The 18,291-nt window shown below is 31.8% G+C and overlaps 4 protein-coding genes across 5 annotated transcripts; 2 read left to right on the forward strand and 2 right to left on the reverse strand.

Moving 5' to 3' along the window:
- The first annotated feature begins 3,445 nt into the window (after positions 1-3,445).
- LOC119840616 lies at positions 3,446-5,545 on the forward strand. The gene is made up of 5 exons (XM_038367304.1): positions 3,446-3,481; positions 4,191-4,270; positions 4,398-4,617; positions 4,802-5,074; positions 5,376-5,545. Exons 1-5 carry the CDS (start codon positions 3,446-3,448, stop codon positions 5,535-5,537), a joined length of 771 nt encoding a protein of 256 aa, XP_038223232.1. The 3' UTR covers positions 5,538-5,545.
- A 397-nt stretch (positions 5,546-5,942) lies between these two features.
- Positions 5,943-7,670, reverse strand: LOC119840453 (3-oxoacyl-[acyl-carrier-protein] reductase FabG-like). Its single transcript, XM_038367075.1, has 2 exons — positions 7,652-7,670; positions 5,943-6,721 (listed from the first exon to the last, which is right to left on the reverse strand). The coding sequence occupies exon 2, from the start codon at positions 6,714-6,716 to the stop codon at positions 5,943-5,945; it is 774 nt and encodes a 257-aa protein (XP_038223003.1). The 5' UTR covers positions 6,717-6,721; positions 7,652-7,670.
- Positions 7,671-9,211: 1,541 nt separating this feature from the next.
- On the reverse strand, positions 9,212-10,922 carry LOC119840471 (3-oxoacyl-[acyl-carrier-protein] reductase FabG-like). 2 transcript variants are annotated; one of them, XM_038367102.1, is made up of 2 exons: positions 10,856-10,922; positions 9,212-10,115 (listed from the first exon to the last, which is right to left on the reverse strand). In XM_038367102.1, exon 2 carries the CDS (start codon positions 10,100-10,102, stop codon positions 9,329-9,331), a length of 774 nt encoding a protein of 257 aa, XP_038223030.1. In that variant the 5' UTR covers positions 10,103-10,115; positions 10,856-10,922; the 3' UTR covers positions 9,212-9,328. The 2 variants fall into 2 exon arrangements, with proteins under 2 accessions (XP_038223030.1, XP_038223029.1); XM_038367101.1 differs by having other exon boundaries at positions 9,214-10,115; positions 10,621-10,920.
- A 606-nt stretch (positions 10,923-11,528) lies between these two features.
- LOC119840491 (dnaJ homolog subfamily C member 8) lies at positions 11,529-16,320 on the forward strand. Its single transcript, XM_038367129.1, has 6 exons — positions 11,529-11,811; positions 12,214-12,405; positions 13,358-13,486; positions 13,996-14,103; positions 14,586-14,720; positions 15,542-16,320. Exons 1-6 carry the CDS (start codon positions 11,761-11,763, stop codon positions 15,659-15,661), a joined length of 735 nt encoding a protein of 244 aa, XP_038223057.1. The 5' UTR covers positions 11,529-11,760; the 3' UTR covers positions 15,662-16,320.
- Positions 16,321-18,291: the final 1,971 nt, after the last annotated feature.

The following is an 18,291-nucleotide window of genomic DNA, read 5'->3' on the forward strand; positions in this document are numbered from 1 at the left end:
GGTCTTCACCAAAATTCAGCTCTGTCGGAATTTTTGTTCTTTCATTACTGTTTTCAGGTCTAAATTGACCGGACTACTTAAGATTATGTGTCAACATCATGGGAATAAGCATGCACCTAGGTGAAGGTACATTATTTTCTTGCAACATACAACATATTTAAGTGAAGTATTTATATAGATTTTACAAAGAAAGTTTTATGAAAACTAATAAAGAACATTGATTTCTTATTTACTACTTCGGTGGGCAAGTGCTATCACTTATAAAAAATTATTGAGAATATGTCATTTTATGTTTTAAAATCATATAGCGATCATAAAAGAGGAGGTTTCACTTCATTTTGACTACATATAATAAATTCACAAAACACACACATTTATAAAATTAAAAAACAATTCCCTATAATTAAAGATATATACCAAAACAATATTCATTCCGGTACATGGAAAATATTGTTCCAGGTCAAGGGTCTAAGCATAGTCTGGCGCGGTTTTCACCGAAATCACTTAAAACCAAATTAAGACATATAAAAGATTTTTATATAAAAATGTGTTAGTACATTTTTGCTAATAAGATTATAAATGTCTTAAAAGTGATATTGAAAATATAAAAATTAAAACTAAAAAAAGAACAATCATATTATAAAAAATACTCCTTTATAGCAGAGATTAGCTGTTGCTTTTTATTTCTCACAGGCGCAAAAAATATGTGGTTTTAAAGATTTTAAAATTTAGAGAAACTGTGACATATTCGTTAGAATATCGAATATGTCAATATTTAATAATATTTACACGGATTTTAAACATCACTAAATATTTAGGGCAGCGTAATTATTTGAAACTGTATCTCACGATATCTCGTTATGGGAGGAAAATGTACAAAAATCACTGAAATCGCCTCCTGTTATCCCAGGATCTATATAACTTATAATTGCTATTATGAGTACCTAAACTTGGCGTATGAAACTTGCACCTATGGGCCATAATGAACCTTTAATCTGGTTTACATATTCTGACACGTACGATGTAAAAAATGTTGGTGATAAAATGTAAGCATGATAATAGTATAGGTCAGTGCGAGTAACGCGAATATAAAATGAAAAGATAATATTACTTTAAAAAACGGAATTAAAAATTATTTATTGGCGAACCGAGGATATGGGGGGTGAGCTTGGAAAAAACTTTAATGGCAAAATTGTAGGTTATTAAAAGATGTACAGCTTTTGCGTCCATACTTTTTTAACAAAGCTCCAAATTTATATGAAAAATTCAAATAACCAAGTTAATAATTCGTATCTTATACATTTTTTTAATTATGTAAAAATTTAAAATTTGCCTTCGAAATATTTATTTTATATCTTATATTAATAAAAGCGGTAGTAGCTCAATCGTGAGGATTTCGAGTTCGTACTTAAATCTAAAAATAGGAAATTGGTCAAGTACAGAAAATGTATGTATATATATCATATATCGTAAGAGAACCGGCATGTCCAAGAATCAAATGTGAGATCTATCAACCCGTACTTGGCGAATGTAGTGTATTATAGCCAGAACCCTCATAGGAGGCGTGTCTCTGCAGTAGGAAAAAATTTGGACTGATCATTATCATTTGTGAATTTTTTTTTTTTTTACTTTTATTCGCCCGTTACTTGTATTCGCCCACGCTAAACCTATAACTTATATTATGCTGATAACTTGTTATACGTATACCATCAATACCATCTGCTTGCTCCATTGTAAACTGAATCGGGAATAAAAATATAAAGAAAGAAGAAGTCTTCGGCGCCAAAAGATCAATAGTTTTGGCAGCTACTAGGCAGCAACGTAAATCATTATTTCCTGTATTATATTAGAATAGAGAACGTCGAGGTAAAAGTTGTTACTTGACATATTTAGAAATTAATATCAGTATAAGATCAAAGGTTGTAGTTTCAAGCAAATCATTGAAGATTACCTTCATGTAAATTCTAAGATATTAAAATGATTAATCGTTTGAATGAGACACTGATTCATTATTTACCTTATCAATTATTTTACCTTGCAAAACCTAGTCGTAACTCGATATAAGGTTAATTCATAAAACGAAGAACCGATTACCGTAGTTGGTTTAGAAAATATAAATTAATACAAAATAACACAGAACATAGAGCACAGGCAACCAAAAAGTTTGTACACTAAACTTACGTTTTAAAAATATTCAATAAAATTATAATATCCCGTAATTGTTAAAGATATGTGTATATATATAGCAGAAAATGCATTACGAAACTCATAAAGAGTAATTATTATAACTGAATAGAATCATGTCAACTATGATAACCGCATATTTGTTTTGAACCGGAGGCCTTGAGATTTTGTAAGATAACTTATATTACCTGCGATTGCTCAATTGAACACTTCATGAATCAAATATCTAGGTAACCTACCTATTCAAGTATCTCGAGATACAACTCAAAATTTATAGTATTGCTTCCGAAACGTTACTATTTTGTAACTTAAGTACACATTATTTATAAATGGTTATTTATCACTAACTTTTATTTCGACTTCGCTCGCGTGGTCAAAGGAATGTCAAATGTAGGTAGGCACAAATACTAAATGCGAATTTTAAATTTGGGGATAAAGGTTTTTTTGCCTGATGAGACCTTTTCTTTTTTCTATAATTTAATATACCAATTCTAACAGACTTTCACGATGCTCGAGTAAATCCACGTTTGCCTTATTAGGCACAGTAAGGCCTCTCCTAACATATTGGTGCCGATTCTAATAGTCTTTATTTTGTCTTTAATCTTTCGCAGCGGGAGCTAAAATTGTGCCGAGGCATGCTCGAGTCCTACATCAAAAATGTCCACCGATCATGTCATATCCACTATTTTGTCTATGTTTTATATCTTTTTCTCGTTCTTAAATTGTGGCAAAAATCAATTTATGATTATTAGATAAAATCTGCTTGTAATGAACTGGCAGCTAGTCTCGCCTTTGGCCTACTAGACTCGGGACATAAAATATAGGCCATGACATTAACAAAAGTAATATTGTTACAATAAATTTCAAAACCGCCTTGGTACATCCAGACATTATTCCTTGCACCCTCACAAACAATACCGCTTTGTAATATTACATTAATATCTATAAATAATGTATCCATTGTCGTACAGCTTTATGTTTATATATTTGATTGTAGCTGAAAATGAATGAATTTCGTAGGAGTTACCAACAAACAACAATAACCATAAATCGAGTAAATATAATTAACGGCGTGTGCTAATTACACATTTTTACCTCATCCTATGGGCTTATCAATTGTTTAAAGTATTGCAACGTAAAAATTGTTTAAATAGAATGATGTATAAAACCATGGATATTTAATACAGACACCATTAGTGTCACGAAATTGTAGGAGACATTGGAATTTTATTAGAGAAAAATAGTGCAGAAGCTCGCTACAATGAAGTTCCTTGTGTTTATACTTTTCATAGGATTGGTAAGTACGATAGCTTAAGAGTTATAACGTCAAATAATTAATATGTATATTAATAATATTATTTATTACACATTTATAAAACCAAATTTATTATACTGTTCTTTTGCTACTTAATTTCAAAAAGTTATAGCAGAATAACTCAGTACCAAACTTTTTTGTTATGATAATATACCTATAAGAATGTACAAACATAACATGTGTAAATAATTAATTCATAAATGCTTAATCGTAATCGTATCGACGATGATATGTGATATACGATGCGGTGATGATAAAAAAAAACATTTCAAAAATTTTTCACATACTGAAAGGTAGCTAGGTAAATTGGTACATTACATTAATTAAAAAAAAATATGGTACGGATGAGACATATTCTTGAAATAATAATTTAAGTGAGCGCAATAAAATTAAATGCTTTTTTACTATATAGTAAAATAATACCAGCCTTTCGCCACGGCTTCGTCCGTGGTACGTTTTTCTCTCCATAGGAACCTTCCTTGAGTCATAACAAAAATATTTAAAAAGTATTAGCCGATTTGATCGGTCGGCTCTCAAGTTTTACCCTTCGCAACACTTGTGGATTTTTTTATATACTTTTTACCCATCAACTGAAAAAAAGCTGAAATTTAAGTTTAAGAATACTAAATTTTCACAATTATTTTATTTCCATGAAAAATAATAGATGTGTTTTCTGTTTATATAAAATCAGGTGTCTACATCCCTTGGGAATCCTGATTCGTCTCTGTCACTGCGCCAACGTCGTGACGTCGACATTTTGGCGAACACTAAGTAAATTTTCTATCTTATATATTTCCACGAATTTCTAATAATAGCTTAATCATATAATAATTAGCATAATTAATTAGCAGAGCATAGGTACAACGATTTGTCAATGTATTGTACACTTGTCTTCTAGGGGTCTCATACAAGAATTAATAACAAATCTTCAAAATTCTGCTCAACAAGCGAGGGCTGCCATAAAAACTTTTATTAAGGGTATTCAGCAACAGATAACACTCTTTAAACAAAAGGTTCAACAAGATTTACAAAAATTGAAAGACAGCATCCTAGAATCTATCAAGAACATAACCAACAAAATTACATCAACTGGACCGGCCATTATCGGATGCATCAAGGTAGCTAGCTATATATAATAAATGTATGTTGTTTTATAATTGTATATAATAAATTATAAATAATAATAATTGACTGCATTTTTTATGGTGCTTATATCAAGATTTATCCAGCCGGAGAATTTGATATTACTCAAATACCTACTGTATCAAAATATAACGGAATTACAAATTTGAAATGTTTCAGAATGGCCGCGAAGCAGTTGAACAATTATTTGCAAAGGCTCACGAAAAGTCTAACAAATGTGCCGATGATAGAGTTTTGTACATTAACAAAATGGTGGATGATCTATCTTCCTTATGCGATGGTGCTGCTAATTATACAAGTATCGCTGTGAAAAGTATGCAAAGCTGCAACGAGAATAATTCGGGACTCTTAAGCGTAGGACGCTGCCTCGGAAGTCTAGTAGTCAAAACGGAATACAAGGGAGTGATGTTCGCTGCACAGAGTTCTCTCATGGTAACTATGATTACTTACTTTATTCAACACTTTAATCGTTTCAAATTTAAAAGTCAATTTTTACAAACAGGATATGGCTGTGTGTGTATAAAATTTCAAAGTTCCATATCTATATGTGTAGGAGAAAAGTAAGGAGAACTCGTATACATATTCAATGTAATACTTTTACATATTCAATGCATTATTTGTAAATTAAAAATATTAATATTATTATCTCCTTTAAGGGGAAAGAACAAACACGATTTTTAAGCAAAAATTCAAAAAAGACATTTTATTAATATATATATATTATGCTTCATAGATTTCGCGAATCAACTTATCTCTCGTGACGTTGCCGGCTGCTTTGGAAGTGTGCTCTGGAACAAGTCTACTCTCAATTGGCTCCGAGGCCAGAACAATCGTGTCTGATGTGGCCACTTGTTCCTTTTCTTCTATTTTTTCTTCACCAAATTCTTCTTCATAAACACACTTCTTGAGAATGATAAATCGAAATTGTATTGAAATTATTTATTTGTTTTATCTATAAATTCATTAAAGAATATGAAATTATATTTTAATATTATTTCTTTATTTTCATCATCTATGTAACAAATAGTTATCTTGCACAGTATTAGTATTTATTCAGTCGTGAATTTCGAATAAGAATGAAAAGATATAACTACTATTCAGTTATTTAATGTCTTATTATAACTGACAGATTTTCATCATTAACCTAATTCAAAGAAACGCAATGATATCTTCCAAAGCAAGATAACGTAAAACACTAAAGTAATACCTGTACCTAATAATAGTAACTGATATATTTTCGTACGACCTTTTCCAACAGTATCTTTTTTACTTTAATTATGATGGAATATAAAATGGAGGTTTAACGTGGGCACATGACATGACGGCCGCCGTCTACAGGCAAAGTCGCTCCTGTCATGTTACTGGCTGCATCACTTGCCAAGAATGTAATTACTGAAGACACCTCTTTTGCTTCTCCCGCTCTACCTAAAACATGCGTTTCAGAGCATTTTTTCAAAAAAGCCTCATATTCTTGTTCACTCATACCTCCTCGCATATGAATTCCAGTAACAATCACTCCAGGGTTGACGGAATTAACACGAACTCCTTTCGGGCCCAATTCTAATGCCACACATTTTGTGAATTGATCTAAAGCAGCTTTTGACACACAATACGCAAGAATATCTGGAAATGATCGTAAACCAGTCACACTTGATACATTTACTATGTTGCCTTTACTTTTAATGAGATAGGGAACAGCTAGCATTGTTAAATAATAAGGTGTTCGCATATTAGTCGTCATGATGCTATCAAATTGTTCTAATGAAGTATTTTCTATTGATCCCGTGCCAAAAATACCAGCATTGTTAACGAGGACATCAAGCCGATCGAAGCGCTTGAAACTTTCCTCAAATAGTTTTTCAACTTCGCTTTCCTTATTTAGATCACAAATAATTGTTAAGGGTTTAAGTTTTTTTGGTGACAATTCCTCGCACTGTTTAGCAACTTCCTCTAAATTTGTTTTGTTCCTTCCAGTTATAATTAGACTTGCTCCTAGTTTTGAAAAGTCCAATGCCGTTTCGACTCCAATGCCTGAACTGGCGCCAGTAATGAGTACAACTTTTCCGTCAAACATGTTACCTGCAAACGAATTGTTTATATTTATCAAAGCATATGTATAAGAAAATAACAGAAAAGAGCGTATATGTCACTGAAAGGCTAGCAAAGGACCTGTAACACCTCAAGTGTTACAAGTGTTTTTGGGCGGTGGTGACCACTTAACATTGATGGCCCATCTGCTCCTTTGCTTGCACTGCCATAAAAAAAATAGTAAACTTAATTTTTTTATGTCATCGTCGGCAATGGAGCTGGAGATGTGGGTCGTCTGATGGCTAGACCACCGCTCATGAACATTTGGAGAGGCGTAAGGTCGATTGCATACCTTACGCCTCTCAAATGGTCTACCGAAATTGAAAAAGGATCAAGAAAGGATTGAGGAGAGTAATAAAGGAAAGGACTGGGAAGGGTATGGAAAAGGATATGGGTCTCCGGCTCTCCCACTCACCGAACGAAACACAGTACGTATATCACACATTTAATGTATTTTATTTATTTGTGACTGAATCGTTAATAAATTACCATTTACCTATAGCTATAATTAAAAATATAAATATAATGGTAAACAAATGATTTTTAAAAATACAGTTTTGTTAAAAAATTTTAACTTATTCCAAGCCCCTATATTAGAATTAGATAGTACATCACAAAATATTATATGTCACAGTGCAGCAATGGAGTTGGTGGGACGCCTGATGGTAAGCGCTACCACCGCCCATGAACAGTTGGAGAGGCATAAGGTCCATTGCAGACCTTACGCCTCTACAAATGGATAAAATGTTATAAAAATATTTTAATGTCTATGATGTACTTACTTTTTAATCACGACTATATAACACAACGTTTAACTTTGAAGTCCAAAGTAACTATACAATATTATATTTTTGAAGCAGTGATAATATATACTTTAGCCGTTCCTAGACATGGTCATGCAGCATGACATGCATTACTTACTGATATAGGTGATGATCGTTTAAACTTTATTTTAATGATTGAAATGAATGACACTATGATTTTTTTGGTCATTCATGAAGCATGACAATTCACATTAACGCATATCACTCTGCGTGTTCGTTTAAGGACGACTAAAAATATATCGCGATATCTACATAACATTGTTTTAAACAAATAATATTACATATTTCTTGTATTCTTTTTGATAAGATTAAATTACATTGTGTGAATTGGCTCCGTAGTTTATTATAAATTAAATTTTAATTGAAGGTTTTAAAAAATCGTACCTAATGATTAATATCTAAACACCTAACTATTTTCCCATAAGAGAAGAAAAGTTTTTTTTTAAACTGTATTTTAATTTGATGTATAGGTAGGTGCTAATATTTGTCTTTTATTGTTTGATTGAACGCGAAATAAAACAATTTTTAACGGATTTGAAACGCGATATACTCATAACATATTATTTAATATCCTTTTCCTTACCCTTCCCAGTCCTTTCTTCATTCCTGTCGTCAATTCTTACTTAATCCCTTTTCAGCTTCAAGTCGGCAATCCATTTGTATAGTGAATAAGTGAGCTCTCCAAATGTTCATGGGCGGTGGTAGCGCTTACCATCAGGCGACCCACCAGCTCCATGGCCGACTATGACATAACAAAAAAAAAAATTAAACCCGACATTTCGAATACAACAGCGAGCCTGGACCCGGGAAGACCAATCTTTGAAAACTGAACGTCAGCCATGAGACGTCTGGTGATACTGGGTTCTCTGGGTTCTTGCTCTATTACATTTTTATGTCTTGCAATTTAAGAGTGATCTCACTTTTGGTTATTCAATTACAATTTAATCCTGATCAAAAACATGTTTCAAATCTTTTAATGTGGCAGTCGAGGGAGCTTTGACACGAATTGGGCCAGCTCACACAGGTTAAGTACCACACCGTTGCAGAAGACCGGCGTGAAATAGTAGCATGCTATTGTATTTCATACGGTGAGTGGGGGAGCCGGAGCCCCTTTTCCTTTCCAAGTCCATTCCTTATTTCCAGACATCCTTTCCTTGTTTTTTTCCCCTTAAAAGCGGGTGGCGCATTCGCAGAGAAACTTCTCCTGCGAGTGATTATGGCGGTGATCACTTACCTCAGGCAACCACCATTCAGTTGCTCGTTATGGCATGAAAAATCTACAAGTTAACTACAACGCCAAAGGTTGTACTAACGAATTTTAGGTTCACCACAATGACATACTACTAAAGTGAAGTGTAGATTAAAATCTAATTATTATATAATATACGAATTATTGCTTGTTTAAATTTTTTTTTTAATCATTAATCATATATTAATCATAATTTGTGGCTTTACCACACCTGGTAAACCAATACTGTAAAATTTTAAATTAGTAAAATAGGTAATATGTCGCCAATTTCTCATATTGCATTAGTCTGATATCAGAGCAAAAAAATAAAATAAATACACACCATTCATACAGTTTAAATAAATTTAAAACACAATAAGAATTCAATATATTTATTATATTAGGAAATATTTAGATGTTAGATTTAAATTAAAACAAATATAAGTAAATAAACAATAAAAGGATAGTTAACATATATGCATTATTCTATATACATTGTAAAAAGTAAAAACATACACAAACTTTGTATAATCGAGTCATATCACATTATCGTGGACACATTGCATGACGCCCGCCGTCAACTGGAAGAGTAGCTCCTGTGATATTACTTGCTGCATCACTAGCTAAAAACACTATAACTGATGATACTTCTTTTGCATCACCCGGTCTACCTAAAGCATGAGTTTCAGCACACTTCTTAAGAAATGCTTCATATTCTTCTGTATTCATGCCTCCTTTTTTGTGGAGACCAGTTGTTATTACTCCGGGATTCACTGCATTCACTCGGACACCCTTTTGTCCTAATTCTAAAGCAACACATCTTGTAAACTGATCCAAAGCCGATTTGGACATGCAGTAAGCCAAAACATTTGGGAATGACCTCATTCCAGTTACACTCGACACATTCACAATATTCCCTCGACTTTCAATAAGATATGGGGTTGCTAACATGGTCAAATAGTATGGCCCACGGACATTAGTGTTCATAACCCTGTCATATTGTTCTAATGATGTAGATTCTATTGTCCCAGATTCTAATACACCTGCATTGTTGACTAGAACATCTAACTTGGTGAACTGAGAAATTGTTTTGTTTATAATATTTGCCACATCATTTTCACTATTCATGTCTGCAATAATGGTAAGAGGTTCTAGTTTCTGAGGTGAAATCTCTTGACACAGTTTAGCTACATTATCCAAGTTGACTTTGTTCCGTCCTGTAATAACCAATTTTGCTCCAAGTTTGGAAAATTCTATTGCTGTCTCAGATCCAATTCCAGAACTGGCTCCAGTTATAAGTACAACTTTGTCTGTAAACATTCTGCTTGGTAATCTGGAAAGGGAAATGAAATGGGACATTTATTTTAAGTACCTATATACAATAAAGTTCTACAGACGTAAGCGACAATCACAAAGACAATGTTTAATATTTGTAAAGTATATATATATAATAATAGTATAAATAAATATATAAAAATAAATATATATAATATATTATTATAATAATTTAATATACATTCAAAAATGATTTCAACAAAACTGTCACTATTTATCCCAAATCCTGGCTTTTTTAAATAATTGAGATTCTGCTAAAAATTTTAAGTTTTCTATTAAGATTATAAATTATTATACTCAAACATTTAGTGGAGAGGTTTTTAGTATTCTGTGAAATAAAAAAAATATGCAATAAAAAAATAAATAACAAAATACAAATCCTTTTTTTCATAAGCAACTTGCCACACCATAGTTATTGGTGGTGGTTGGGTGTGGGTGACCCCCTATAATAACAATGGTGGACTACGGAATTTTTTTGAAGTATATGTGATTGTATTAGTTACCTTAACTTAAAGGTGTATATTCTTTGAAGATAAAATATATACCAATATTTTTGTTATTATTTCGAGTAGCGATTAGGATTTTTTAAAATATTCGAGACAGGACCAAAGCTAGTGCCTATATCTAACCAAGTAACCAAAACTGATGATGAAGGTATTTTTTATATAAGGTACTTTATTCTTTTATGATGGACGCAGATCACAGATTACAGATGAAGAAGTTAGAACTAGTTACTACCGACTACGTAAGATGTAGACGACGATTGACGTGACAAGAGTCAGGTCTACCACCTAGGCACATGCCATAGAGTAAAGTAATCATATAATAATTAGCATGGCCTAGTAGATATATAAACAAGACGCAGCTGGTAGCTATAAGCTGACCGAAAATTTGCGGCTGAAAAAGGGTCCGAACGAGGGAGATACCTAATGAAGAGGAAATGTTACAATAAGTCCCTTTCCACATGTAATATAAAAATATATAATAAATTAATCATGACCACCGGTTCGGAAAACTATTTCTAATATATTAATTTATTTAAATAAGGGTGCATTGACATTTTCGTTATAGATTATTTCTGAAAGAATAGCCATAGTTTACGAAATAAATTGATTTACTGACCTTATATATAAAATATAAGTAACGTTGAACAACTAATGACTAAATACTAATGAGGTGTAGGATCTCAGTACCTACCTGAAATGATCATCAATAGTCTTAATTTCTTAATGGATGAAAAATATTAATGTAATTTTAAATTAAAATAGCTTATATTATCTATGACTGTAAAACATTAAGGCATTTTGTTAGGACACTTCATAGATTATAGATAGAGGTCCTGTATCTATGGCATATATATTTCTTATCCTATATGTATGGCTTACCGATTAAAAAAATAAAGCTTGACAGTTTGCCATACACATGATTAATTTTGACATTAACTAATGCTGTTGTTGCCTGTTCGTGAAAAGGTCGACAAAAAATTGATTAATTTTAACTCTCAAGATTTATCTAAACGATTGCAATAAAATTACTACGAACTCAATGATGTACCTATGACATTAGTAAATGCTTTATGCAAATTTGTCATTTGATCTTGTATCGTATACATAAGAGTACTGTGTTGTTTGGGGACTAAAACAATGTCTTCATCCAGTGAGAAGAAGGAATCTTTCGAGGAATTTTATTGCGAGGTGATATCTCAAACATAATTTTTATGTTTCAAATACTGTTTACTTTATCTTTATAATGTCCGATGGGGAAGTTTATTTTATTAATCACACTTCGCTTATCGCACTTCTTTATATATATATATATTGCCAATATTTTAAAGCGTTAATAAAATCAAAATGTGAAAGAGTTTAAACAATAATGTATCATGATCGTAACCCTGCAGTGATTTAATTTATCATAAGACATCAACTAATTCAAATATTCTTTGCATTTATGTAAGAAAAACATACTTACTATTTCATATTTGGTATATATATTTGCAGTAATCCCGAGTTGACATGAGTTTTCCATGGTTGTATTTTAGAAACAATAGTTGTGTTCCAGGATAATTTTAGATTAATTACCTTGTTTATATTTATTAGGTCAAAGAGATTGAGAAACGAGACTCTGTGTTAACTCCCAAGCAACAGATTGAACGACTATTACGTCCAGGTTCAACATACTTTAATTTGAATCCTTTTGAAGTTCTGCAAGTGGAACCTGATGCATCTCTCGATGATATCAAGAAAAAATATAGGCGTCTTTCTATACTGGTCCATCCAGATAAAAATATGGTAAGAAACATAAGTATTCAGACTCATTGTAAGTTTCACTCAGATTAAAAATAATCATTAATACTCTTAAGATGTGCAAAATATCATTTGTATGAAAAAGCTTCACACAAAGTATAATGTACAAGCCAATAATTAAACTTCCATATATACCAAGTTTTTAAATTTTGTATAAATATGAATATTTGAAAGAGAAAATGTTTCCTATTTTGGTTAGACGGTACCACCGTCAATATTTCATTTTTATCCACAGATTGACACAATGGTTACCGTGAGACCACCTCTGGCACCTGGATATAGGTAAGGCATCTGGTACAAGGGTGAGAACATGGAATGAGAGAAAGTATACATGTAAAGATATTTGAAAATGCTCCCACTTGTCTTCTGATTGAATATGCAATTGATAACAACATTTGATTAAAGCTGCATTTACTTTTAATTATTTTCTTACAATTTTATTTAATATTTGTAAATTTTTAAATGGACTGTGTATCTTATAATTTATGTGTTTTAGAATTTTTTATTCTTCTGTGTAAATTTGGTTAAAATTGGTTAAAATTTAAAATGCCATAATTTAAATATAGTTATTAGAGTATAGACAATACATATTACATTACAAAAAGTGGAATTATTGAAAAAATATATGAAAACTGCAATATTTTGCTTTTCATAGCAAATAAAAGGGCTATATTTAAAAATTACCCAATCAAATAAAAGCTGTTAGCCAGCTAACAATAGATGATCTATTAGGTGATTAATAGAATAAATTTACTGACACTGATAGGAGGTCTGTGTCCCAGCAGTGGGAACATGTATGGGCTGATGATGATAAAATAATACCAAACATTATGTGCTGTTAAATGTTCTTCTGGCAAAATATATCAAATTTATCTTAGCTGTAATTATATGATGAAAGATTTGTTTATTAATATATATTTATTATTATTCTTTTTAGGATGATGCAGAACGAGCTCAACAAGCATTTGAGATAATAAACCGAGCATGGAAAACTCTGGAGAATGAAGATTCAAGGAAGAAGTGCTTGGATATTTACCAAGAGGCTAAAGAGCGAACTGACCACATGGTTTGTGTTTTATATTTTTATCTTTATGTTTTATATATCTTTTAATATAATTATTTTTATGATATATTATCCCCCTTACAAAAAATAAACGATTGAGTATTATAGGTTTGATATGTCTAAGTGTGCAGTATCTGTAGTTGGCCTCATAGATCTTAAAATGTATGAACTATTTTGATTTGGCTTTTTGTCTGTAATGATTGATAAAAATCACAATATATATGAAACATCCATAAAATGGGGCTTAGGTTATGTTTCTAAATTTTAATTCAATGTGTATTATTTAATAGCATTGTCTTTGTTTAAATGGTGTCTAGATATCACAAATACTACTCATACTAATAAATTAAATACTAATAATTAAAGTATAAGTGTAATATAAATCTAAAGCCTTAAAATGTATACCATGGTTTATAAAAAGATAACTTTCATACGAAAGTAATCAGTTTATTTCCTGTACTCTGAGCTACCACTGCTGCATAACAAAAAATTATATAAATTAATAATTACAGATAGATCAAAAACGTAAGAAACAGCGGAAGGAAGGGCGTAATGATGAGCCAATACCAGAGGATGATCCAGATAAATATAAACATGCTGTATATGTTATGACTATGAAGGTAAGAGATTGACATTTATTATTTGCATGATTATTGCATAAATAACATAAATATAAATAAAACTACATGAAAATAACACACGCAAACATTTATACAATCAACAAGTCATTGGTCTCGGCCAACTCTATCCAAACAGGGCCACACACACATACACATTACATACATATGTATTATCTACATAAAATCTCTTGATTGTTCTAAAAAATATGTCACTATTATTGTTACTTTGCTGAAGGAATGAGACTCACAGTGGTCACGGAATACAGGGCAAGGCACTTGGGTTTTCTTTGATCCCTCCCTGAAGTTTTTAGCAACCCGCACGAATTGCTTAGGTTCACGGAGGAGCTGGGATGGTTTCAGCTTTGACTGGTTACCCCCCATCCTTTTCTTTTCACGCAAAATAGGCGCATGACGTCGAGTTACGGAAACGTGCCCCTATTATTTAATCATTTTTTATTAACATATTCATATATTAATTTCAGTTGTTTGCTGATATGGAACGCAAGCGGCAACACTTGGAGACGCGAGATATGGAGGAGAGGAAACGAAAGCGTGAAGCTGAAATTGAACAGGAGGAACAAATGTCGTTGGAAAAGGAGTGGGCTAAGAACTTTGAGGTTGTATTATGATACATATAAAAAAATACACACAGATAAAAGAAAAAGCAACAAAAAAATTCCAATATATGTATTGTAATTTTTTTGTTGTTTTTACTTTTATGCATATGTATCAAAAATTACAAATGAATTTGTTAACTAATACTCCTAAATTGATTCTAATCAAATTTGCACACCATGTGCAGTTTGATCCAACGTCAAAGATGTGACGGTTGTTATTATTGCAATTACGATAAATGACTATCCGGGTGGAGCCGGAGCGTGAAGCTAGTAGACTATATAAATAAAGTAAAAAGTGCCGGTAAATGAAATGGGGGTTGTTATTTTTTTCTCGCCTAGCAATATGGATATAAAATGAAAGGGCGTAAAAAAACCATTATAACAAAACTAAAAACATGGCAGTCGGGTTCATAATAATAATAATAATCCTTGTTATAATTATTAGTCTTGATGTGAGATAATTGAATGGTCCAGCTAAGGTACCACAGTAATATATGTAATCCAGATAGAAACTCATCAATATGATCATCAGCACTCCAATAGACACTTCTCATCAGGATCTATCGTTTCTAATAGAAAATGCTTATGGAATTCATACAAAACTAGAAAGCTGGCTACAACAGATCACAATCATTGAAATCCGTTCATCCGTTCTTTAGTTTTAAGTAGTGAAGCTAATTGTATGAGTAATCACATTATGACTCTTTTGTGCATATAGATATTTCAAAAACTATTTCGCTATATATGCTAGCAGTATTTATTGAAATAAATAAACAAAAATATACATTATTTTCATTAAAATTAATATATTTATTTTCCAGGAATCTCGTCAAAACCGCGTGGACAGTTGGAAAACTTTTCAGTCGACCAGCGGAAAGGAGAAGAAGAAAAAGAAAATTTTGGGTTTCAAGCCGCCCAAACCGAAACCCGAGAGTAGATAAGACGCATTTTAACGAAATTCTTTATTTTTCGATTGCTGTTCTAATACATTTTAAATTTTAAAGTATTGTTATTATTACAACAAAGCTGTGAACTTAAAAGCTGGATACTATTGATAATTTAAAAATTACTGCACTTTTTGGAATCATCGTTTATTAATATTTAGGTAAAGTCCATACTGTAAAGTTTTCAATTAAAAATTCGTACATAAATCGTCACGATTCTCAATAGAGTATGTCCATTGACTATATATTTTTTCTTACTGACTGTACATCTATAATTGTGTTTACAAGTTTGTTCTATGTATTATTACATAATATTCTGATCGCCTTTAAATATAATTAGAATTAGGGAATTGTTTAACATCTCTAGACCTATATGCAAAATACCTCGAAAGAAAATAATGCTGTTTGAAACCACTGTGATGTTTTACAGATGTGACAAGCAATACTGACTTAATGCTAGGCTGTTATTTTGCGTTGATGAGGTATTTTGGAAAAAGAAAATATCCATGATTATTGAAGACATCTAGAAACATAGCTGGCTCAATAGCGTCAGCAGAGATGTCATTTAATGATTTTTTCGAATTTGGATTTAAACTTCTGTAATTCTTAGGAAAGCGAAGATTCCCGGTTTAGTCATTAAATTTTGATAAAAAAAATAATTGCTTTTATTTATAGAATTTAACGTATATTCAATACATATACCTACATAACAATAGTATTCCTTGAGTAGTAATATTCCTTGTGTATTCATTATTTTTGTCACCCTTTATATAAAATATGTAAATATAAAGAAAACAAAAAGAGTAATAAACCATGCATAGATATCTTATAAACACTAAATATCCCGCCTAGTGATATCGAAGACTGAATTGAACTGTTATTTTTATTCTACCGTTGTCCTATTTTGGAAGTAACAAGGGATACAACATTTTACCGGTTTGGAAGTGTCTCTCGCGAACCATTCAGTTTATATATATGATATCAGAAACCTCGATATAATTTTGCAGACCTATCCATAGATACCCAAAACATATGGATTTTATGAAGAAAAATTTGAGGTTCTTTCTATGTACGGAATGCTCAAAAATTATTGTTTTTTTTTTCCAAGTTTCAACAGTACAGTTCTTATATTTTCTGTAAAAAGTGGCTGTGAGATACGGACGGACAGAGAAACATGACGGATCTATGAGTTCCGTTTTTTGCCATTTGGCTTCAGAACCCTAAAAATAGAATATGAACCATTTCCTAGAAAACATGTTTTTCCATATCATGCCATCTGTAGAGAAACATGAGGGCACCTGTTTTCGTTTGTCGTATTTAAATTAATATAAGGTCGTAACGTTGACCTTTATTAGGTAATTTATGCTTGAATATGGCAACCCGATCAATAATTATTACGCAATGACGCATATAGACGCAAAACATGTACCGATAATGAATTTTGGACTCGAAGTTTAATCAAAAATTAATTGTTTCCACTTCCTCTTAACCTTTAATTTATATGATGATAACGACGGCAAGAGAAGAATTTAATGTAACGTGTAAAGCTTTATGAACATCTTGATCTAGCATAAAACGATTTCGTAATACAATGGTTTGCAAGGAGTAATTTTACAGGAGCAGGATACAATTTAATATTATTGTCAGATGTTATGGTACGTTAAATTTAACGGCTACTTTTATCAACATAAAAAAGTTTAAGAGATTTTAGTTTGTTTCTTAGAGCTAATCTCAAGACATCAGAGCATCAATGCAAAATGTTGCCAATACTTTCTACAAAAAGATTACCGACGTCCTTGGTAGGTATCAAAATTCTAAAATGCTTCCTATCAAACACACAGAATCATGCAACCTACGGAGTCATTGAGTAAGAAAACCAAGAAACATTATAGTCGAGTTGAGAACCTCCTTCCTTTTTGGACATATTAAACAAAAAAAAAAGAGTTGTTAAAATTGTATGGGTTAGTTAACAAAATGTTCATATGTATTTTGAGGAGTTTTAACAACTTTAATCTACGGGAAACTTGAAACACCAACGAGGTTGCGGTCAACGAAGATATAACTAACGTATAATATGGTAATACGCTTCTGTGCCCGATTTATAGATTATTTAATATCCAATGTACCGATTTTTACAATTTGATGTGGTTTGACGTAAACAAGGAAAATGATTATTTAATGTTTATTGCAATTATGGCATCCGTTATTCATACACCCTTCACCGAGTTCAAGATAGTTGAATTTTTCATAGAATTTAGTCTCAAATTGGCTTATTTATTTAAAAAACACATAACACACTAGGTACCATACGATACAAGTACATATCCCAATTTGATCGACATTTATGTTAAAACATAATATTTAATCTTTTTAATCTTCATAATTTCATATAGCATATTGCATTCAACGCTACTCGCGTGAATACACCCCGTGTGCTAAAAATTTTATGTCCATTAGAAAAGTGAGAGAGAAAAGTGCACGCGTCATATTTGCTTGTCCAAACAAATTGGTGCGAGCGGTGGACCCCCCCAGCAGCGGCGGCCGGTGCCGACGCCACAAGTACCTAGGTATCCGGTACACACAAATCCATTTAACCCAATATAATATTCGCATTACGCACCCTACCT

Source organism: Zerene cesonia, chromosome 6 (genome assembly GCF_012273895.1).
Source record: "Zerene cesonia ecotype Mississippi chromosome 6, Zerene_cesonia_1.1, whole genome shotgun sequence".
NCBI classification, from domain to species: domain Eukaryota; kingdom Metazoa; phylum Arthropoda; class Insecta; order Lepidoptera; family Pieridae; genus Zerene; species Zerene cesonia.

Bases quoted from the DNA above. Each gene is read 5' to 3' on its own strand.
- LOC119840471 (XM_038367102.1), bottom strand. From the start codon at position 10,102: ATGTTTACAGACAAAGTTGTACTTATAACTGGAGCCAGTTCTGGAATT.
- LOC119840453 (XM_038367075.1), bottom strand. From the start codon at position 6,716: ATGTTTGACGGAAAAGTTGTACTCATTACTGGCGCCAGTTCAGGCATT.
- LOC119840491 (XM_038367129.1), top strand. From the start codon at position 11,761: ATGTCTTCATCCAGTGAGAAGAAGGAATCTTTCGAGGAATTTTATTGC. The intron at 14,104-14,585 runs GTAAGAGATTGA...TATTAATTTCAG, and splicing joins TATATGTTATGACTATGAAG to TTGTTTGCTGATATGGAACG. The intron at 14,721-15,541 runs GTTGTATTATGA...TTTATTTTCCAG, and splicing joins AGTGGGCTAAGAACTTTGAG to GAATCTCGTCAAAACCGCGT.
- LOC119840616 (XM_038367304.1), top strand. From the start codon at position 3,446: ATGAAGTTCCTTGTGTTTATACTTTTCATAGGATTG. The intron at 3,482-4,190 runs GTAAGTACGATA...ATATAAAATCAG, and splicing joins TTATACTTTTCATAGGATTG to GTGTCTACATCCCTTGGGAA. The intron at 4,271-4,397 runs GTAAATTTTCTA...CTTGTCTTCTAG, and splicing joins GACATTTTGGCGAACACTAA to GGGTCTCATACAAGAATTAA.